Below are 24,942 nucleotides of genomic sequence, written 5' to 3' on the forward strand. Positions count from 1 at the left end.
ACTTTTTTTTAATATAAGATATAAATTTTACTCTAACTTAATCTAAGTGTATATGTGTGTGAAGCTCCCTTATAAAGACTTGAACCTTGGCTCTTGCCCTCACACTCCACAAGTATAAGCCATCACACCAAGAGTGCGCGCAAATATAAAAGTGGTATATAGAAATTTTTAAACAAACTTATAATATATTACATAATCATACTACTACTATAAAAGGCCTAAACTTTGTAGTAGTAGCCTGGGGTTATAAAGACTGAAACTCTAAGGTTTTGTTTGGAATTTCATAAGGGAATGGAATGGAATGACCAGAAATGAATGGAAAGGAATGGGATGGAATGATTATAAAGGAATAGAAAGGAATGTGATGGAATGTATTTTTACAACAAATCTTAAGTAATGTAGAAAAAAAATAGCATTTTTCACTTTGACTTGAAATCACAATTTTTAACAATTCCTTTAACCAAATACAACAAATTTCCAAACCTAAATGTTGTTGAAAATTGAAACTCATGGTTTATTTATTTAATTTTATTTTAATTTTTTAACTTTCAAGTTTTAATCATTTATTACACTTTTTTTAATATAAGATATAAATTTTACTCTAACTTAATCTAAGTGTATATGTGTGTGAAACTCCCTTATGGAGACTTGAACCCTAATTCTTGCCCCCACACTCCACAAGTATAAGCCATCACACCAAGAGTGTATAAAAGTGGTATATAGAGATTTTTAAACAAACTTATAATATATTACATAATCATACTACCACTATAAAAGGCCTAAACTTTGTAGTAGTAACCTGGGGTTATAAAGACTGAAACTCTAAAGCTTCGTTTGGAATTTCATAAGGGAATGGAATGGAATGATCATAAGGGAATGGAAATAAATGGAATTGAATGTATTTTTACAACAAATCTTAAGTAATATAGAAAAAAAAAATAGCATTTTTCACTTTGACTTGAAATCACAATTTTTAACAATTCCTTTAACCAAATACAAAAAATTCCAAACCTAAATGTTGTTGAAAATTTGAAACTCATGGTTTATTTTATTTTAATTTTTTAACTTTCAAGTTTTAATCATTTATTACACTTTTTTTTAATATAAGATATAAATTTTACTCTAACTTAATCTAAGTGTATATGTGTGTGAAGCTCCATTATAGAAACTTGAACCTTGGCTCTTGCCCTCACACTCCACAAGTATAAGCCATCACACCAAGAGTGCGCGCAAATATAAAAGTGGTATATAGAGATTTTTAAACAAACTTATAATATATTACATAATCATACTACCACTATAAAAGGCCTAAAGTTTGTAGTAGTAGCCTGGGGTTATAAAGACTAAAACTCTAAGGCTTCGTTTGGAATTTCATAAGGGAATGGAATGGAATGACCAGAAAGGAATGGAAAGGAATGGGATGAAATGATCATAAGGGAATGGAAAGGAATGGGATGAAATGTATTTTTACAACAAATCTTAAGTAATATAGAAAAAAAAAATAGCATTTTTCTCTTTGACTTGAAATCACAATTTTTAACAATTCCTTTAACCAAATACAAAAAATTTCCAAACCTAAATGTTGTTGAAAATTTGAAACTCATGGTTTATTTATTTTATTTTATGTTAATTTTTTAACTTTCAAGTTTTAATCATTTAGTACACTTATTTTTTAATATAAGATATAAATTTTACTCTAACTTAATCTAAGTGTATATGTGTGTGAAACTCCCTTATAGAGATTTGAACCCTGACTCTTGCCCCCACACTCCACAAGTATAAGTCATCACACCAAGATTGCGTGCGAATATGAAAGTAGTATATAGAGATTTTTAAACAGACTTATAATATATTACATAATCAGACTACCACTACGAAAGACCTAAACTTTGTAGTAGTAGCCTGGGGTTATAAAAACTGAAACTCTAGGGCTTCTAAGAACTGAAACTCTAGGGCTTCGTTTGGAAGTTCACAAGGGAAGGGAATGAAATAGAATGATCATAAAAGAATGGAATAGAATGTATTTTTACAACAAAACTTAAGTAATGTAGAAAAAAAATAGCATTTTTCACTTTGACTTGAAATCACAATTTTTAACAATTCCTTTAACCAAATACAACAAATTTCCAAACCTAAATGTTGTTGAAAATTTGAAACTCATGATTTATTTATTTTATTTTATTATAATTTTTTAACTTTCAAGTTTTAATCATTTATTACACTTTTTTTTAATATAAGATATAAATTTTACTCTAACTTAATCTAAGTGTATATGCATATAAAACTCCCTTATGGAGACTTGAACCCTGACTTTTACCCCCACACTCCACAAGTATAAGCCATCACACCAAGAGTGCGCTCGAATATGAAAGTAGTATATAGAGATTTTTAAACAGACTTATAATATATTACATAATCAGACTACCACTACGAAAGACCTAAACTTTGTAGTAGTAGCCTGGGGTTATAAAGACTGAAACTCTAAGGTTTCGTTTGGAAGTTCATAAGGGAATGAAATTGAATGATCATAAGGAAATGGAATGTGTTTAAGTAAGAGAAATGAATGGAATAGAATTAAGTAACCTTGATTGAATGTTTTAAAATTAAAGAATGAAAATGAATGGAATGTAAGTAATCTTGTTTGGGAGTAACATGGAAGAAATGTAATGGAATTATTTTATGACAGTATTACTATTAGACCCCTATTTTAAAATAAAGAATTGAATATATGGGTATTTTGGGAGTTTTAGTGAAAAAATTATTAAATTTAATTTCATTCCCTTTCATTCCTCCTAATTTCGGGAGGAATGAAAATTTGAGATTTCAAGGGAATAGAGAGGAATGAGTGTTCCCTCTTGTTAGGGTTTGTGCTCTAAAATCCAATTTATTGGCATGTTATAAGTAATTAAAATGTTTAATTATAGGAGATTATCTATAAATGAACTAATGAGACAATATCTTAGTCCATGAGATGCATAATATTTGATTTATGTGATTTAATTACAGAAGATATAAATCACAAGTTCTTTATAAATTCAGAATTTTAATTCGTAGTCGGTGATGAAATTAAGCATTTCATCTATGAAGACTATAACATATCAACTAAGATGGTTTGTCATGATCATGGAAGTGGAGACTTCTAATTGATATGTTGATATGTTTTAAGAGTTAAGACATATTGAACTAGACCGCCGTAAGATTTATTATTCTCCTAACGACTGTCAAATGAATAATAAATCTAATGACTTCTATTTACATCAATTTTAAATCCTGAGAGAATAACGATCTCGATCATGAGGTGTAGGTTGCTTTAATATATTAGGAGTGAGATCTAAAATTACTATCAAAACTTCAGTATATTGGGCAGCCGCATTTAATGTTGATGGAACATATATTCTTAAGATGGAATTCATAATCTCTTAACGGAGATATAAAATATTTTCTTTAGATAAGTTTAATGGGTTTGGTTATTCAAAGTGTTGTGCTCAACCACTTTAATAAGAAGTTACTAAAGTATATATTTATGAAATTAGATTTTATAAATATATGATGAATAACTTAAAGGATTAAACTGAGTACTAAAGGATTAAGACGTAGTAATCTTCAAAGTGGCAGTTAATATTCATAACATTGTACTACTACAAATATTTTAATGAAGGGGTTGCATGTATAATAAAGTCTTGGGATATAATTAATTAATAAGGCCTAGAATGCAATTATATTCATATAATGATATTGAATATAATTAATGGTAACTTTGGACTTGTCAAGAGTTAACAAAAAAGCTTAAAGCCCATTGGAGCTAGAGTCTTATTTGTTCATTTTTGGTCCCACTTCAAACCACATACTAAAACCCAATTAGAATGACCCAAAAAGCTAGTCTAATTAGATAATCAGTTAAATATAAAGAGACAAACATATAGAATTTCATAAGTGAATTTCATTAAGATCATATAAGTGAAATAACATGTATATGAGTGTAAACCACTCTCTTATTCTCCTTTGAGAAGTGATTAAGAGACCACATTTCTTGAGCATTAAGTGGAATTGAAGTGAAGATTAAAAGTATTTCAAAGTACTTCTAATATTTTGTTTTGAATTTCACCACACCAAGGTACACTTTCTTGTTTTTAAATTCTGAAACTTACATAGTACATGTTATCAATTGCGAATAAAATAGATCTGTTAATTTTCCGCTACGTATGTTTTGTATGCGATACAAACATGTATTTTTTCCAACACCTTCTACTCATTCTATTCCCTCCCACATAGACTTCGTTTGGGAGTTCATAAGAGAATGGAATGAAATGGAATGGAATGGAATGGAATGAAATGATCATAAGGGAATGGAAAGAAATGGAGTGGATTTAGGCTCCGTTTGAGAGTTCATAAGGGAAGGGAATGGAATAGAATGAAATGTATTTAAGTAAGGGAAATGAATGAAAAATAATGGAATATGATTAAGTAACCTTGATTGGATGTTTTAAAACAAAGAAATGGAAATGAATGAAATGTAAGTAATCTTGTTTGGGAGTAACATGGAGGGAATGGAATGAAATCATTTTATGACAATATTACTATTAGATCCATATTTTAAAATAAATGGTCGAATATATAAGGGTATTTTGGGAGTTTTAGTAAAAAAATCATTAAATTTAATTTCATTCTCTCTTATTTCTCTTAATTTCGAGGGAATGAAAATTTGAGGTTTTAAGGGAATAAAGAGGAATGAGTGTTTCCTCCTACCCATTCCCTCCCACTTAAACTCCCAAATAAGAGAATGAACTTTCCATTCCCTCCATTAAAACTCCCAAATAAGGGAAGGGAAGGGAAGGAAAGGGAAGAATATTCTAAAATTATTCTTTTAATTCTTTTCCATTCCATTCCATTCCCTCTTCCCAAATGAGGCCTTAAGTAAGGGAAATGAATGGAATGGAATGGAATAGAATTAAGTAAACCTTGATTGGATATTTTAAAATAAAGGAATGAAAATGAATGGAATGTAAGTAATCTTGTTTGGGAGTAACATGGAGGGAATGAAATGAAATCATTTTATAAAAATATTACTATTAGACCCTTATTTTAAAATAAAGAGTTGAATATATAGGAGTGTTTTGGGAGTTTCAGTAAAAAATTCATTAAATCTAATTTCATTCCCTCCCATTTCTCCCAATTTCGGGGAGAGTGAAAATTTGAGATTTTAAAGGAATAGAGAGGAATGAGTGTTCCCTTCTACCCATTCTATTCTCTCCCACTCAAACTCCCAAACGAAGGAATGGACTTTCCATTCTCTCTGTTAAAACTCCTAAACAAGAGAAGGGAAGAATATTCTAAAATTATTATTTTCATTCATTTCCATTTTGTTTTCCCAAACGAGGCCTTAAACAGAGTTAAACTCCCAAATAAGAGAATGAACTTTCCATTTCCTCTATTAAAACTCCCAAACAAGAAAATTGAAAAGTCTATTTCCTCCATTAAAATTTCCAAACAAGAAAATGGAAGAATATTCTAAATTTTTTTTTTTTTCTATTTCATTCTATTCTCCCGTTCCAAACCGGGCCTAACATACACAACCAATGTATTATAAATATCCCTGTTTTTTTTTTTTTTTTTTTTTAGGAAACTTTTAAGAAAGGACTTAAAATATTATATTGCATGATAATAGTACTCCAATAAACTAATAATGAAAAGACTATAAAGGACCTGAAAACTTCGACATTGTTAACAAGACTCGTCAATCATTCTCCCCAAAATTTGTGAGTGACTAAAGAAGGGTTGTTGATTTTTGGAAGTGTGAAGATGATAGAGGTGGTGCTGAACGATCGGTTGGGGAAGAAGGTTCGTGTGAAGTGCAACGAGGATGACACCATAGGCGACCTGAAGAAGCTTGTGGCGGCTCAGACTGGCACGAGGTCCGACAAGATTAGGATCCAGAAGTGGTACAACGTCTACAAGGACCACATCACTCTCAAGGACTACGAGATTCACGATGGCATGGGCCTCGAGCTCTACTACAACTAAGGTTAAATTCCCATTCTTTGTTTCCTCTACTTCTTCAAAAACAAAAAACACTGTACTGTCCTGTCTTTTTATTTTTAATTTTTTTCTCTTTGATAACTATTACTATCTATCAAATTTAGACAACTGGGACACATAGCTATGTTATATGAGGGATTTGAAGTTCTGGGTCGTGCTTAATTTTGTCTGAAATTGGGATATCCTGCTTTGATTCTGGGATTTTATGTTGCTCTTGACCTTATAGGGCTTCTTATATATTATGTGTGTGTGTGTCTATATGAAAATTGCAGGTTCTTGTTTCTACAGTTTGGTTTATTGTGATATAGATGGATTGGTGAATTTTTTGCCAGGGATGTGTAAGTTTCTTTTTGAGCAGAGGAATTGTGAATTACTTTGATCTATTGAATAAAACCTTGGATGTTTCCTTGCACATTGATTATGCTAAAAACCCCACGATTGATTTATATTTAGTTTTGCTTAATGATGGTGTGAGTTTGTACCTTTCATTTTCAATATACATGACTGACTTTTTGGGTTGGTTGTTTACTTCTGTGTTATTTAAATTGATAATATGTCTCAGTTTATTCTATTCCCGTTTTTCATGTGGAGTAGGCTGATCTATGTTCAATTGGGAAATTGGGGGTAGTAATTTCGTCACTGAGGGGAAGAACTATGTGCAGGCTTTTAGCATAGAAAAAGAAACTGTGGGAAAATAAGATTTTGGAAAAGGAAGAAAAGAAAATATTTTGGAAGATATATGACCATATAAAAACCCCATAGACAAAGTATAAATTTTCATCATCTATTTTAAAAGGAAATTTGTGATATCCAGCTTCATGATATTCTGAAGAGCTGAGCAATCATAGTTTAATCTTATGCATTCAGTTCTTTCAATAGGTTTGTGTGGTAACCCCCGAAAGTGACTAGATGAAATTTAACCCCAATTTTTTCTTTTGATGCTTTTTTGTTGGTGTGAAGTTCAATTCATGAGGATAGAAGTTTAAAGGTTTTCTTGTTGGTTTGGAATCTCACAGCACTATGCAGAAGAATAACAAAGAGCTGCGCTAATTCTTGCGAATAGTTATAATCCCACATTGATAAGAAAAGAAGTAGATATGAATGATATACCCTATAGATGGAGTGGTGGTTTAGTTTTATTGTGTATAGGAGATTTAGAAGACAAAGTGTTACCATGTGTGTTTGTGTGAGAGCACCTTTGGATGTAATAGGGATTTGGGTTAGTTTATATTTATGAGTGTTATTAAGATTATTGAATGTGGCTGTAATCCTTCATTGATAGTGGATTTTGGTTGGCATTGCTTGTAGATGTAGGCATAGAATGATTTGGTGTGTTATGGTGCTTATTATTTTCTTGTTTTGAGTGTTTCTGACAACAAATCAGTATAAGAATATTTTAATTTATTGAAGATGGTGAGGACAAATTTTGAGGTAGAGCCTTTTGTTGATAATTATAATTTTAGTTAAGGGCATGCATTCGACCTACCAACTTGAGGGAACCAATCCACTACCTCGTGTTGGGTTTTCATGGGTTGATGGGTTAAGTTGGGTTCTAAATTTTTTCCCCCCTGAAGCTTGCTTTGGCTCAGATTTAGGTTAGCAAAATTTCAACCCAAGTGACCCGACCTAACCCACACGATTAATAGTTTAATCTATATTTATCTATTTTGAATTTTTTATGATTTATTTTGAATTTTGAGACTTACATCCCAACCCAACCTAATCCCTCAAGTTGGATTGGATGGGGTTGTTTGTTAGAGTTATCATGATTCATGTGTTGGGTTGATTTAGGAATTTCTCAATCTAAGGATGTCGGGAATACCCCAATCCCAAACCCAATCCATGCTCAACCCTAATTTTAGTATTTGGCAAATTATTATCAACACTATCCTACGGCAGGAAGAATTGATTAAAGAAGCAAGTATTAATTAAGGCGTTGTATAGAAAGTTGACAAAACTGGCCATTGTGTTTGATGATGAATGGGAATAGCTTGAGATGAATGTAATGATTACTCTCTGTTTGAATTTCTTCCCATAGGTGAATGATAGTGTATTGAATGAAACTTCTACCTAAGATTAATGTTAAAGAAGATACACATGTCAAAATCACTTAGAAACATTCATTTTTGCAGATGAGTTGTATCGATTGCACATGGAGGAAGGTATTGACATTAGGGGTCATTTGAATCAAGTAGGAGTAAGGCTTGGTGCTCTTAACCTCACTCCCTCTTTCATATGATATCCTTGTAACTATACTATAATAATAATTTCATTGGAGAGAGAAGCTCAATAAGTCAATGAATGATTTTGAAATTGGGGCATTTGTGGTAAAGTTTGAATCAAGTCGTGGTAGGAGTGTATTGTGGAGGAGGAATTTTAATAGAAAGAAATCAAAATCATAGTCTAGACCCAAAATGGATATTAATGACATGGCATGTGTTTATTGTCATTAGTTGGGACATTATCAATATTAATGCAAGAAATACTGAGCCGAGTTAAATTTGTAATAGACAAAAGCTTGTTGCATATCTTGTAAATGCATTAATTGTTACGACAGATAGTGAGGATGAAGATAGTGGTGATGTTCTAATTGTTAGTAAAAAGGTTCCATTAAATTTTGTGGGTTTTATATCCTACTTACTCCTTTCACATGTGTTGGAATAAAGATTGATTTGACATGTACAAAGCTTGTGATGTAGGTTCTGCTAGGTGAATAATAATGTTTAATGTGGGAATAGGTACGGTAACTTTTAATATGTTTGATCTGAGGGTGTGTTTAGATACCGCTTATTTTGCTGAAACTGAAAAATTATTGCTAAAAGTACTGTAAATAAAGGTAAAATTTAGTTGAAATAGTACAGTAGGACCCATAAATAATGTCAAAAAGTGCAATGGGACCTATGAATAGTAGCAAAAATAAGTTGAATAATGAAATAATTTTCATTTTTCATCCCTATCCAAACACACACTGAATGTGAAAACTTTAGTTAATTGAGACATACTCCAACTTGGAAGCAATTTTGATTTTTTTTAGGTCAGCTAGATACTTAAGACTATGGATATTATCTATGAGATGTAGTTATGAAAGTCAATAAAGATACTTTGGTGGCAATGAAGGATCAACTTTCAAGATTCTGTATAAGTTGATTGGAGAGAGTTAAAGGTGGAGCATATAATGGAGAAAAAGGTAGGGAGGAGCCTTTCATTCGTTAAAACGCCATAGGGAAAGGGTACTAATGAATAGAAGAAAGCGAGATTTGTGAAGAATGTAATTAATATGGTTGCAAAGCTAAATTCTAATGATTGCATCCTCTGTTGAGGATGTGGAGGAGTATTGCTTCCCACAAGTCCACCCCCTGGGGAGGGAGGGGGGCGGGTGTCGGGGGTGCTAAGGGAAATACCCAAATGGATACTAGTGAAGATATCTTAATTTATTTATTTATATGTACGTACTAGTAAAAACGCCTCATGAAAAGGAGGTTGGGATTTGTTGAGTCCAGCCCATAAGGGGATAAGTTCTGAGGTTTTCTTGTTAATTTTGGAATCCCACATGGTTTAGAAGAATAACAAGGTGATACTTTATTCCTATTAAGAGCGTTAATCTCATAGTGATAAGAAAAAAGCATTGAGGTATGATATTCCCTGTAAATAGAGTGGTGGTGTAACTTTTGTTATGTGTGAGAGTTAGAAGGAAAAATCTTCACTTGTGTATGAATGTGAGGGTGCCTTTTTTTTATATTGTTGATTTGGGCTAGTTTATATTTGTGAGAGTTAGTGAGATGTGATTGGTTGTAATCTTTATCATTGATAGTGGATTTTGGTTGGTTGCTTGTGGATGAAGGCATAGTGTTTACCAAACCACATTAAATTTTGGATGTTGCGGTGCTTGCTCTTCCAATTTTTTGGTGTTTTTCACAGTAGTCAAGACTGTTTCTGTATTTCTACTCTGTCAATGAGAGTTTTTCAAGATGCTCTTAATCTTGGAGGTCCTTGGCAGTAGAACACTGAACACTGAATCAGACTCTCTGGCTTGTCAAAATTTGAGTTTGTTAAGTGCTGAATTAATTTGTTTGTTCCACCTTTAGTAAAAAAGCTTCATAATTGTTAACCTCCAAGCCTTTTACTACTTTTGCTTGATGGTACTGCTATGTAATATCTATAAAAAAAATCCACGTACAATCATTTGTCGAAATCACAAACTCGACAGTTTGACCAGGTGGTTACAGTACTATGTTACCAATAGCTCTCCTTTGATTTGAAAGCCGCTTTTACCCCATAACTCTCCTCCCAGCCTTCTGCTTTTGTTGTTCTAATAATTTTTACAGTTCTCCAAGAAAGGGGGGTTAAGTTCAATGTTTCCTTTGCTGTAGGCTAGAAGAACGTTTACTTGCCAAGTTCTAGTTTTCATAGTAGAGATTAACTCCAGCAAATTATTAAGGTGATGAGATTAAAATTGGTGCAAGTTGATTGTTTATGCAATAATTATTACTAGCAGATCTGATCCTCTATGTGAGGTGATGCTCTGTTGTTGTTGTTGTTTTTTTTTTTTTTTTTGGGTGGGGGGGATTGAAGATCTAGTACTTCATTGGTTCTGTTGGGCAATATTTAAGCCGGTTTCTTACTGAATTAGCAACAATGGGACTATCTCCTTTAATTAGAAGTTTGAGAAGTTTTTGGTGTGACATCTGCTAGTACCAATTAAAACAATGGAGAGGTTCTTTTTTGTAGTCCCCAACTCCTCTATTCAAACAGAATATCATTGTGGTTCTTGTTAGGGATATCCAGAAGAAAATCAAGTTCACCTTAAAAAATGAATGTAGTAAAATACACAATCTGCAGTTAAAGTCATAAGCATAGGTTACTTGATAGTGTTCCACTGAAAGTTACCAAGAGTAACTGATTTAGTGGGGCAGTGTACCATTTGAATTATTTTCTGTGCAGAATGGAGACAAGTATGTTCTTTCTGTGAACCTCTTTCCAAATTTTGACTCAGTTAAATACGCAGTAGGGCCATAGGTGTAACCACAGATTTTTATGTTGGTTTTCCCATTTGATAGATTCAATGTAGCATTTTCTCTTGTTAACTCTTGTTTCGATATCTGAAACATTTTAACTCTGAATAACTAAAACTAATATTATGGAAGTTTCATTGTTTGCTCTTTTGGATTCTAACTCTTACTGATATATATGTTTTTCAGGTGTTCTATTTCTTAGAAAAAATGCACTGGAAGTGTGTCTGAGTGTTATGGTATCTAGAAGAGACATTCTATGTGATTTGCTTTTCAACTGGACCAATGATAGTGTGGCATGTATCATGTATGTATGTCTAAAACAGCTATTCACTTGATATGGAGGTGTGGGATATGCATGTCTAATTACTGCTACCTCATTGAATAAATAAAAAATTGCGCTGTAGGCAAATCATCACTTGGGAGCAGATTGTTTCTTTGCTTGTATCTTCACACCTATGTCATTAGTAAATTCTTAAAATGAATGATTATGATGGTAATGGCATACTACTGTTGGGTTGCTTAAGCATGATATTAGTCAAATCATTTGTGCATAAGCAACTATTTTGAGAAAACAATTACTTAAAAAAGTGAAATCTACATTTTAGTGTTGGGGGGAAGGTGGAGTTGAAGATGAGACCTGTTCTGCCATCATCTGGAGCTCTGAAAGGGCATGCTGAGAAGCAGCTGTTTTTAGTGATTCTTGATATGGCTTTCCTATGATTAGCAATATCATTTTTACGTGAGTTCACTGCTAAAGCCATTTTAATCATGCACTAATCATAGTAGATCATGTCAATAATTGTGAAAAATGTTAGTGTCCCTATACTTATTGTCATTATTTAGCTTCTCAAAATGATTGTCTACTAGTTAAAGTTTCCTTTCCTCCTTCGGCTTTTTATTGAATACTTGAATGAGCCTACATTTGGATTACAGTGTTCCCAAGCTAATCCGTTGTTGTGGTTAGAGCAATTTGATCAAATAGCATTAGTCAAGTAAAACATAATGGAATTCCATTAAAGAATTTAAAATGTTATAACATATGATGACATTTTTCTCAGTCAAGAAGAGGTGCATGACAAAAGTTTCTGGACGATTCCACTTGATAAACTGTGAATTGTCAAAAAACCAAATTGGATGTACTATGATGATCTTTTAGGGTCTGTTTGGATTGAAGGGAGAGTGAAGGAAGTGGAGTAGAGTAAAGTTAACCGAAAATAAGTTAATTTTGAGCCAACTTTACTCTACTTCTCCTCAATCTAAACGAACAGTTAAAAACCATCGTCATCTTAATTGGACATTGGTGTGCATGTATGACACTGATAATTGTGGCAAACCATTTTCCACTTCACTAAAAAGTCATCAACTGAACCTCTGTCCTTGCCCCCCCCCCCCCCACAATCTGCCACCCAACCAATATACCCCACTAACACCCCTAGTCTACGGTGGTTGTAGCCACCACTAGCCCCTGATTAGTTTTTTTTTTTTTTTTTTTATTATATATGTGCTTGGAAAATGAGAAACTGTAGAAAATATGTTTTTAGTAGCATTTTCATGAAACGCAACTAAATACTTGAAAATATTTTTTGGAATATTATTAGAAACACAATCAAATGCTTAAAAAAAATTCAAATAAAATTTCCTGTCATACCAACCACAGCCCAAATGTCATTCTTTCAACTTCTTGATTGTGATCAAATCAACTTTGTTTTGTTTATGTTTTCATTTTGTTTTGTTTATGTTTGTGCTAATAAATTGGTTTATACCTTTTTTTTTTTTTAAGAGGATGTTTATACTCAGTTGGTGACTCTAATTTTGTATTTCTGTTTTTTTACTAGTTTTGTTTTTTGCACAATTTTTGTGTATGTTGGGGACATTTTATTCTTTTTTCCTAAGAAAATTTTTATTTTGTGTAGTTACTATAATTCTCCTCAAATCTATTTGAATTATATTTGTAGATATAAAATCAATTGATTTCAAGAGACTACCACCCCTCTATCACCAATATTTTTGTTTAATAATGACCTTATTGACAACCATGATCACATACTTTTATTAATAGAATAAAGATTGCCGAATTTTACTCTCATTATCATAGTACAATTAAATTAAGTCTTTGTTTTTTTTTTGTGAAAAATATAAATTAAGTTTAATTGGATAGAAATACCGATTATCATATGTAGATAAATAATTTGTTCATCTAAGAGTTAGTTTATAGCTTTATTAAGTGCTTAAATTATATCCTTAAAATGTGTTTAAATTATCTTTTTAGTCCTCGAATGGACTTAATTTGCCTACTTAACCAAAACATGGTCAATTATGCTTTAAGTGAGAGCTATCATAAAACCTACCGGGCAACTTCTTGTTAATGTTCCTAAAAAAAAAAAAAACTTCTTGTTAATGTTATAATGGACTCTTAAATCTTCACCCTAAATATCGAGAACAATTACTATTACATTATTTTGGTCAATGACAAACCTAACTTAAGATACGTGTAATTCAATTTTGAAATTAATCTCTTTTTGACATCCATAGACCTTTTTTTTTTTTTTCTTTTTTTTTTTTTGTGGAAAAAGTTGACACTCGGAGACTTGATAATTAGATGAGGGACAAAGACCCATGGAAAGCCAACCATTTTCAAAGTTATGCTTGGCATTTCATGCTCTCAAGTCTCAACGAGAGCCAATATTGGTGTTTGTTAGAGTACTGATTAAATAATAAAATATTATATTTTTTAATATTTTAAACTTTTGGAACAATAAATAATTTATCATAGTTTTGAATGCAAAATAAATTTCTCCTTTACCTTCCGATTAATACATGAATGGGAGTGTTAACTTTATGTCCTATTTAAAATCTTGACGTGTTGGACTACCCACTTATTAAGGGAGAGTATGGATCTACAATTAAATAGGAGTATTAGAATAATAGTAAAATGATTAAATTCATAATTTTCAATTTAAACTTTTGGAATAATCGATGATTTATTTGTGCTACTAAAAATTAGAAAGAAAGGGGAAAAAACCAGTAGGAAAAGACTATTGAATTATGACTATGTAATTTTTAGTAGCAAAACAATGAGTTTAACAATTTAAAGCACCTAATTTGGCTAAGAAATCTTCCTAGAAGTTTATAATTAGCATTGACCAACTTTTCCTTCACATAAAAGAAACCCAATATTCTTTTATGAGATATGGTCAAAAACAAAATGGCATCCAATGCACTATATGTCTCACATAAATGTGAGTTTTATGTGTGAGATCCATATGTAGAACCTATTTTTATGTGAGACGACGGTGTAATAGATCACATCTAGTGCAATGAATAATTTTACTTTTTGTTGAGTTAGAACTTAGAACTAGAAAAATACACATTAAAGTTGATTATCATTTGAAAATGAGTTAATTGTACTTACCCTTTTTTCTTAGTTATGTTTTCAACTTTTCCTAAACTTTAAAATTGAGAATGTTCCATGCTATTTTAGTTTTCCGTCAATTTTAACCCCCAAAAAAAAAAATTGAAGCACTATCTAATAAGAATTTGAATTTTCCGTAAAATTTGACAAAAATTCTAACAATAAATTAGAAGAAATTTTTCCCAACTTTCTTTTTTATTTTAATAGAGATAAATATTGCCTTACTTTAGGAAGTAGGAAGGCATTACAAATTATTAGAATTGCATCATATCTAAAGGGAAAGTATAATTTGGTCTAGAAAGAAATAGGAGTCCTTGTATCACTTTACATGATACAAGAACTAAAAGAAAGATAAATTTGCATGTATTATTTAGTCTTATCGTGCTTTCTATTTTATTGTTTGGAGTGTATTTTCCACAACAATAATAGTATTCCAATGAAAAGACTTTAAAAGCCCGGCAACTTTGACATCATTAATAAGACTCAACAATATGTTCTCCCCAAAATTTGTAAGTTAGCTTAATTATGTTGCCTAATCACGTTATATTGTGGTGCTTGCTATTTTATTGTTTGGGGTGTAATTTCACAGCAATAATAGTTCTCTAATGAAAAGACTATAAAGGTCCTGGAAACTTCGACATTATTAATAAGACTCGGCAATCCAAATTCTTCCAAAAATTTGTGAGTTAGTTCACATCATCTAACCATGTTATTTTGTGGTGCTTGCTATTTTATTGTTCAAGGTATATTTTTCACAACAATAAAAGTACTCCAATGAAAAGACTATAAAAGTCCTAAAAATTTCGACATTATCAATAAGACTTAGCAATTCGTTCTCCCCAGAATTGTGAGTTAGCCTAACCACATTATCTTGTAGTGCTTGCTATTTTATTGTTTTGGGTGTATTTTTCACACTAATAATAGTACTCCAATGAAAAGACTGTGAAGACCCTGGAAACTTCAATGTTATTAATAAGACTCAGCAATCCATTCTTTCCAAAATTTGTGAGCCTAACCATATTATCTTGTGGTGCTTGCTATTTTATCATTCAAGCTACATTTTTCACAACAATAATAATACTCCAATGAAAAGACTATAAAAACCTTGGAAACTTCAACATTATTAATCAGACTTAGCAATCTGTTATTCCCATAATTTGTGACTAGGCCTAAATGCTAGTACTATCTATATACCTGGTTTATGGAAGTTTCATTGTTTGCTCTTTTGGATTCTCACTCTAGCTTACTGATAAATTTGTTTTTCAGGTGTTCTATCTAAGGGTGTCAAGTGTTTTAATATTTAGACGAGACATTCTATGTGATTTTCTTTTCACCTGGACCAATAATGGTGTGGCATGTATCATGCATGTCTAAACTAGCTATTCACTTTGACCTGGAGAAGGTGTGGGATATGTATACTAGTTATCTTCTCCTTTTTTTTCTTTTTTCTTTTTTTCTAAATAAAAAAGAGTCTCCAATGTGTATTCATTGACCTCATCCCATTTATATATACTTACTGCTACCTTATTGAATAAATAAATAAAAATTAAGCTGGAGCCAAATCATCACTTGGGATAGAGCAACTTGTTTCTTTGCTTGTATCTTCACACCTATGTCATTAATAAATTCTCAAAATGATTGATTATGATGGCAATGATGGCATACTACTGTTGGGACTTGGGATGCTTAAGCATGATGATATCAGTTCAATCATTTGTGTATAAGCAACTATTTTGAGAAAACAACTACTTATTAAAAACGTGAAGTTTACATTTGGATGCTGGGGGGGAAGGTGGAGTTGAAGATGAGAACTGTCCTGCCACCATTAATGTGGTAAGATTATGCTGATGCCAAGAAATTATGTTCCTGTTGGAATGATCTGGAGCTCTAAAAGCGCGTGCTTAGAAGCAGTTGTTTATAGTGATTCTTATTATGGCTTTGTTATGATTGAGCAATATCGTTTTTACTTGAGTAAACCAATAAACCATCTTTATTATACACTAATCACATCAGATCAAGTCAGTAATTATGAAAAATATTAGTGTCCCTATTCTTATTGTCATGATTTAGCTTCCCAAAATGATTATCCACTAGTTAAGGTTTCCGTTTATCCTTCGGCTTTTTATTGAATAGTTGAATGAGCCTTGTAGTTTTGGATTACACAGTTCCCAAGTTCACCCATTGTTGTGGTTAGAGCAATCGATCAAAGAGAACTGGTCAAGTAAAACATAATGGAATTCCACTAAAGAAATTGAAATGTGATAACATATGATGACTTTTTCCTAGAAGGAGAAGAGATGTATGCTTTGACAATCTCTTAAAAGCCATCACCATCTTAATTGGACACTAGTGTGCATATATGGTACCGGTAATTGTGGCAAATATATGTGAGAATTCAATTCCGTGGTTTCAATTGTCATGAAAAGCTTTCATGATGGGAGACAAGTTGTGTTGTAATATTCAAGTTCCTAATTAACTAGGCATTAAACCCAGTATTTCAACCATCTCGACTATGATATGAATATGACTTCATTGGAATTTGAAGCATAGATTACGTGTATATTGCTTACCAAGTCAAATATATAAGAGAAACGCCATGTTACTAATTATTGTGAGCTCACCAATTTAATTTTAAGTTTAGCGTTATCATCATTTGGTTATGCAACCACAGGCAAATGTGGTGTAGCGGTAGAAAGTCCTCAAACAGAACAAAATGCCAAGAAGTCGTGGGATTAAGTAGTAGCAGCAACATACTCTGTTATGTGCTAGTGGTACTTATGAACTTATCAAAAAGCCTAAATAACAATGTACCATGGGTTGTGAAAAAATAATTACACACGCGACTCCCTTTAATATTTCTAAATTAAAATGGTTATGCAAAAAATAAAAAATCACAAACCCCATATGTTTGTCATTTTCTAACGCATCAATACAGATATCTCTCTTTTTATTTTTATTTTTATTTTAACAAAATACAGATACCTCTAAAAAAAAGATAACAATGATACGGATGCCTCTGGCCCGTGTTAAAGATTGGATGAAGCTGGGAGCCCAACCCAAAGCCCAATAGTTTCTAGATTTTCAAACGTGTCCATTTCCTTCAAACCCAACAGAATTGCTATCCGAGTTTGAAGGCCCATTTCCCTTTCGGCTCTGTCAACTTTAGATGTATCAACGTAGGCTTCAATAAGCTGAATTGATAGTCTTTCTTTGTTAAATAAATTATCTATTCTTCCAAGTTTCAATCCTGTCTAATCCAAAAGAATTCCATAATAAAGAATAATAACCATGTCAAGAGACACTGTATAGTTTAAATCCTAATATATGGGGAAAAACTCTAGATGTCCCAAATGGATTATAAGTTAATTCAATGTTAAAGTATTAAGGATTTTTTTTGGGGGCCTATTTCAAGAGATAAAGGTAACTCAATGGATGAGAATTTGAGGAGGAAGGACAAAGAGCCCGACTCCTTATCGAGCCCGAAGAGCAAGCGTTTCTTGGGAAGTGTCAAGCAGGCCGCTTGGACTAGAAGACCAAATATCGAAGAAGACAGTAGAGACATGCAAGCAAAGAAGGAAAATATCCATATAAAGTAGTTTTTACCTTTGCATTCAATGCACTACATCGAATCAGCTGGCCGTAATGGAGGAATAACTCCTGAACAATACCCTCACAAGTCACAACTTGCAGCACATTTTACCACCTTCAACAAAACCTTGATAGGACAAGCATCCAAAGGCAAATTAATGACTGTATAAGTAGAGGGCTAGGATACAAATTAGCTGACTATATAAAAGAAGGAAGCCCTCCAAAATAGGGGACGAAAACCTGAAAGAAAATACATACACTATGTAACATTATCCTGTAATTGAGACTTGAACATTATATGAACAACTACTCATCGACCTAACCCGAGGAAGTATTAATCCCTAGATCTTTTCATCTTTTATGAACCACTTAACGTTTTCTCCATTAACTTAAAAACTTAACCATACAAGTGCATTAAAGTTGACATTGGAAGTCCATTCTCTAATAAATTAATTGTATTTGGCCATCTTACCTAAACTCTCTATTCTAAATGGGCTTAGCCTAATAGCTCTGCTTACATATATATAATTATTATTTAAATAAAAAAAATCTAAAAAGCTATCAAATTATCAAGTAAAAGTCCCTTCACCTTGAGCTTTAACTTCCAACACGAAGGAAAGTTGTTTGGAAATAAATCCTTCAAATCCATACTTTTTTTTTATTAAGTGTGAATTTTGAAAATTTATATATTGGATTGCATATTCTTTATATTTTTAACAAATATATTAAATTTCATTAAAATCGGATGTTATTTTTATGTATAATTTTATACTACAAAAACTTCAAATTCAAACATGTGATTGATAATATAATTATTTTTATTGATCTTTATTTTTTTTATTTTTTAAATTGTAAGCATAGAAGACATAATAAAAATATGCAATTTATCACTTAGATTTTTAAAATTTACCTCCAATAAAAAGATAGATTTTACTAACATGCCCTTAAGGTATCAATTAAAAAAAATTAAGAAACTTTTAATTAAGAAATGAAAAAGTAAGTAACTTCTAAAATAAATTTTTAAAACTTTTATTAAAAAATTTCTAAAATAAATAATTAATAAGACCATAAATTTAAAAAAAAAAAAAAAGTAAGAGAAGTTTGATGAGAAATAGGGGAATAAGAAACTGTAGCGGGTACGTTTGAAAAAAAACAGTAAGATGTCACTGTCAAGTCACAGTCAGTGAGTGACGTTTATCAGTCGTACAATTGAATGTCGGTCGTGATGATCATGGTTTTAGTGGGCCTTGTGTAAGGGCCCACAAAACTGCCACCTCATTAGAATCTCTGTCTGTCTCTCTCTTCTCTCTCTTATTTTTTGTTTGTTTGGGTTAAAAAAACACTGACTTTTTGACAGAGACTGAAAGAAAGAGAAATTTACACACACTCACACACACACGGGTGTTGTTGGGTTTGGGCTGTACCCACTGCCCACTTTTGCTCTGCTTTTTTTTCACTCCTATCATATCTCATCTCATCACTTCGGACTTTTCTAAACCCTTGTGGAAAGTGGCTATTTTGACGTATTGAAGATTTTAAAACAGCCACCGCAATTTTTTCTTTGATAATTTGGCATCATCGAAGAGAAAAAATATATATTGAAACTAAAAAATAATTATAATTCAAACTACCCCAAAACAGACAATAAATATGATAAATGTATATGACTATGTGAGCTGATCGTGTCATATTGATGGGTCCTCTTAGTTTGTCCAACATTACTCAATTCTAATGACACTATTTCAACAGCAATTTCAACTTCTTGTTTGTATTTTAAATAAATCAGACTTCTTTTTGTTTATGTTTCTGCTAATCATCAATTGGTTTGTAGTTTATACCCAGTTGGTGACACTAATTTTTTTAATAGTTTTTATTTTTTGCACAATTTTTTTTAAGAAAGGTCCAACTTATGATGTCTGCTCCTGACGATAGCTCTTTATCATCTGATCAAGATATCAATCGGTTTCTGGTGTAGGAAAGAATTGAACTCTAAATCTCTTATTTAACTATTAGAGACTTACCGATTGAGTTAATTGGAACCCACAATTTTTTTTTATATGTTGAAAGTTTTCTTTTTTCTTTTTTTGATAAGAAAACGTTTATTTTTGTGTTATTACTACAATTATAAAATTAATTGATTTCAAGAGACCGCCACCTCTCTATCACTCATATTTGTCTCTTCTTCTTCTTTTTTTCCTAAATTTAACGATTTTTTTAACTGCAAATTTTAACAATGACTTTCTTGACAACCATGATCACATACTTTTATTAAGAGAAATTTTTTTTTCGTTGAATTCTACTCTCTTTATCATAGTACAATTAAATTAAGTCTTTGTTTTTTTGTGAAAAATATAAATTAAGTCTGATTGGATAGAGATACCGATGATCATATGCAGAGAAATAATTTGTTCATCTAAGAGCTAGTTTATTATTAGCTTTATTAAGTGTTTAAATTACACCCTTAAAATTGTTTAACTTATCTTATTAGTCCTCGGATGGACTTCATCTACCTACTTAACCATAACTTGGTCAATTATGCTTTAAGTGAGATCTATCGCAAAACCTAACCCATAACTTCTTGCTAAATGTTCTAATGGAATCTTAAAACTTCACCTTAAATATCGGGAACAATTACTATTACATTATTATGGTCAATGACAAGCCAAATTTAAGATACGTGCAATTCAATTTTGAAATTCCTTTTTGAGATCCAAGGATTTGATAATTGGATAAGGATCAAAGACCCAGGCAAGCCAACCATTTTCTGAGTTTTGCACTTATGCTAGGTATTTGATGCTCTCAACAGAGCAAGTATTGGTGCTTGTTAGAAAATTTTAAATAATTTTTTTTTTTAATAACTTAAACTTCTTTTTTATACCAGATAGAATTTCTACTTTAGCCTAATCTAAGTGTAAATGTGTATGAAGCTCCCTCCTGGAGACTTGAATCCCGACCATTGCCCCCCACACTCCACAAGCATTTATACCTGTGGAGTGACCATCGTACCAAGGGTGTGCAGTGGTTAATAACTTAAACTTCTAGAACAATAGATAATATATCATGGTCTTAAATTCGAAATAAATTTTTACTTTATCTTCTATTTAATTGTACATGAATGAGAGCATTAACTTTATCTCCTATTTTAAAATTTATAAGCCTCATATATTAAACTACCTACTTATTAAGAAAGAATATAAATCTACACTTAGAGAGTAAAATGATTAAATTCATCATTTTTTAATAATCTAAATTTTTTGGATAATCAAGGATTTATCTTCGCTAGCACAATTAGAAAGAATGGGAAAATATACCAGAGGAAAATAAGCAAAACAATGAGTCAGACTATTTAATGCACCTAATCTAGCGTATTGAAGAAAACTTCATAGAAGCGTCTAATACTCAATTGACTAACTTTTCCTTCACATAAAAGAAAGACGGTATTCATTTATATATGAGATATTGTCAAAAACAAAATGGCACCAGATGCACTACAAGTCTCACATAAATGTGACTTTTGCGTGTTAGATCCACATGTAAAACTTATCTTTATATGAGAAAATGGTGTAATAAATCACATTTGGTACAATGAATAATTTCAAGTTTTGTTAAGTTGGAATTAGAAAAAATACATACTAAAGTTGATTATTGTGGAGGTAAAAACCACGGGTTATGATGAATAGACCAAAAGTCGTTCTTGATTAACACAACCAATTTCTAAGAATGGATTTTAAAAAATCCACAATAGAAAGATTGGACAAGTAATGGAAGTACAGGACGAATTAGATTAAGAAAACCTTTCTCCCAATATACAAAGTATAAATAAAAAAGGATTACAAACTCTTGTTATTTCTCTCTTTCTCCTCAATTATTCTAGATCCCCAACTCTGTAGGCTAACTCCTCCCTTTATTCTTTATTCCTCCTTCCTCCTTTCCTGTGCATTTTCTAGTTGGATGACAAAAGATACTTGTCCCATCAGCCACTCCCCCTACCATATCTTGATTGTAAAGAAAGACTTTTAAGGTGTCTTTTCCGTTCAGACTAGTTATTCATCATTTAATGTAACTGATATTAGATAGGAACACCTAATTAATGTGGAGGTGGCTATTACTCTGGATTCTGCGTCATCCTCTTCATGTTCTTCGAGAAAAAGAGGACCAAGATAATGTCCTCGGCAGTCCAATTGGATTCTCTCCTCAGTTATGTACTCCTCTAATTCCCACGGTGGGCTATCTAGGTCGTCCTACTACTCCACAAGCACTCTCGATGTTGGGATCTTGGACCATCTTCACATTTTGGAAATGTCTGTGGCATTCTTTCTTTGGCCCATGGTCCACAAAGTGGTAAAGTTTGTTTCCCCCATAGTACTTATTGCCCTCAATAATTTGTTAATAAACTATTTTAGAAAAATTTTAATACCACTTATACATAAAATTATAAAAAATTGTCAAAAACTCAGTTATGTTTTATTTTCTTATAAAAATTTTCTAAACAAATGTTTTTAAGAGATTGCTAACAAAATCCAACCTTTTAAGAAACATTAAAAATTATGATTACATCATATATATATATATATATATATATATATATAGGATTTTGCTAATGTGTGCCCTTAGGGCACATAATAATTTATCATTTTTGAAAAACTTTTCTCAAAAATTGAAAAAGTTTTGACAACTTTTTCAATTCTCGAGAATTTTTTTTCAAAAATAGATGAGTTAACGTATGTCTTAACCGGACCATATATCTAAAGGGGAAAGTGTAATTTTGACCTAGAAAAAGAAAAGGATGCTTCAAAATTGTGTGGTCTCACATGATTCCACGCATTATGGAGAAAAAAGAAAGAGAAAATGTGGTAGAGAGTGATGCACGAATCAAATAGTGAGGGTGCTAATAACAATGGTTTGATAATAATGGAGCAGACAAATTTACCATACTCATTCATTGTGGATGACGTACCTGCTGTTCCATGTACCCTGCCCTTTTTTACGTGACTTGGATCTAACAAACAACAACTCCTTCACTCCATTTTATCTCTGTGTTTCATAACCCACATTTTTTTTTCCTTCTTGCTTTACGTTTTTCTCAAGCCAAAAGTTAAACCCTTATTAGAAAAGTAAGTACTCCTTTGCAAGACACAAACTCATAATAATGCTATAAATATATAATATATCTATTTTTTATGTGCTATTGTTTAATCTTTCTAGGTAGAAACTATGCCATACATGGTGGGCACTGAAAACAAAGTAAACCAAACTTTAAAAAACAATGCTTTGGGAAATGGGTTTTTTTCTTTTTAGCTTCTCTTTTCCCCGTGTGCTGATTTGACCACTGGTTCTTTGACTGGCTCCTATGGCTTTAGTTTGTTTCCTCCAAATTTGGTATTGGGGTGTCAAAATTGAACAACCCCACTTGCAAAAAATTGAAGAAAGCAAGGAGATCGAGATTGTTTTTAATTGCAAAAAAACACAGGATTATTATTTTTTTCCCAACTAATATTTTGGCCCCTTTATCTCTGTTTTGCACAACAAGTCAATTGCCAACTTTAATGGGTTTTCATTTTTTGTTTTTCTAGTACTACTGTTTTGCTAACTTTGGGAATGGTACTGTCCTTACTATATAGACATATATAAAAGCTAGTTAGATCAATTTTGGTATCATTTATTCTACTTCAACATCAATACCACGTTGGTGACGTTTTTGTTAACGTTTTCCAAATTATAAAATTGCACCATAGCCACAATTATTAAATGATGGGTACTTTATGATTAGATTAGAAGAAAAAATGATCATATTATCAACAATAATTAGCTTGAACAGAATAATAGGTAGATATTAACATAAAATTTTGTTCTAAAGCAAATCAAGTTGATGTAGTTCCTTGTTACAAGTTACTAAAAAGAAGAAAAAAAAGTAAGAGAAAGATGTCGGTATAAGCAGTAATATTAAGTAAAAATATATATAAATGGAAACCAGTGGAATGAAAAACCGTTGATCAAACGGTTTCTGCAAAATTTTCACATGATCCAACTTAGGATCTGGTCATCAAAGGATGCTTGTGTTTCGGGTTGTGTTTTTGGTCGGTGACTATGAATTTTGAAGTAAAGGGCATTTATTTTATTAATTTGTTTACATTGGTGCACCATGTCCATGTGTTTTTGGATTTTGGATTTCCAATAGGGAGAGAGTTATAACTGTGTTAAGGTCATGGAAAATATTAGAATAAAACAAGAAGAAAGTGGTTGGACAGGTTCTGATGTGAACGCAACTTTGATGATGTGGGTTTTATATTTTTCTTTTCCTTCAAGACATACTAATCAATGGTAGGTTTCAAAACAATCATGGGACTTAAACCTACCTTAGCTTTTTTCGTAGGTTAATTATTATTGCACACAGTCGAACATACAGATTCTGTATATGCATACACAGTGTATGATAATGCTTAAAAAAAAAACAAAAAACCAAAATCTCACGATAAAAATCATATTAGATTGAGACCTTGACCATTTCACAAGACAAAAAATCCAATTTAAAAAACAACCTGTTGGTTTATTAAATTATCTTCTTCTTTTTTAATAAATGACACAACTTGCTCTATCACGAGGGAACACGTACACATCAAATGAGAATTATTGAGTATTTGTCCTAAAAATGTACGTAAAAGAAAACAAAATAATTATACAAAAAATTTCACTGTAAAATGAAATCACAATCGTTGAAATTAAGAAAGAAAGAGAGAGCAAAAGTGGGTAGGATCAGACAGGTGGGTTTTTGTTTGTGTTGTTAGTCAGAACTCAAAATGCATAAAAAGCAACGAGGTTGTAGAAAATTTTTACATTAAAAAAAAAAAAAAAAAACAAAGAAAGATAGAAACAAAAAACAAACAGCCCAGTCAT

General features: G+C 31.7%; 1 protein-coding gene across 1 annotated transcript; it reads left to right on the forward strand.

Annotated features, from left to right (window-relative positions):
- The first annotated feature begins 5,717 nt into the window (after positions 1–5,717).
- Positions 5,718–11,473, forward strand: LOC142609463 (ubiquitin-like protein 5). Its single transcript, XM_075781047.1, has 2 exons — positions 5,718–6,022; positions 11,235–11,473. The coding sequence occupies exon 1, from the start codon at positions 5,800–5,802 to the stop codon at positions 6,019–6,021; it is 222 nt and encodes a 73-aa protein (XP_075637162.1). The 5' UTR covers positions 5,718–5,799; the 3' UTR covers position 6,022; positions 11,235–11,473.
- Positions 11,474–24,942: the final 13,469 nt, after the last annotated feature.

The sequence above is a fragment of the Castanea sativa genome, chromosome 9 (genome assembly GCF_040712315.1).
Source record: "Castanea sativa cultivar Marrone di Chiusa Pesio chromosome 9, ASM4071231v1".
NCBI classification, from domain to species: Eukaryota; Viridiplantae; Streptophyta; class Magnoliopsida; order Fagales; family Fagaceae; genus Castanea; species Castanea sativa.

What these genes read in the sequence shown, in the direction of transcription:
- LOC142609463 (XM_075781047.1), top strand. Translation starts at nt 5,800, where the DNA reads ATGATAGAGGTGGTGCTGAACGATCGGTTGGGGAAGAAGGTTCGTGTG.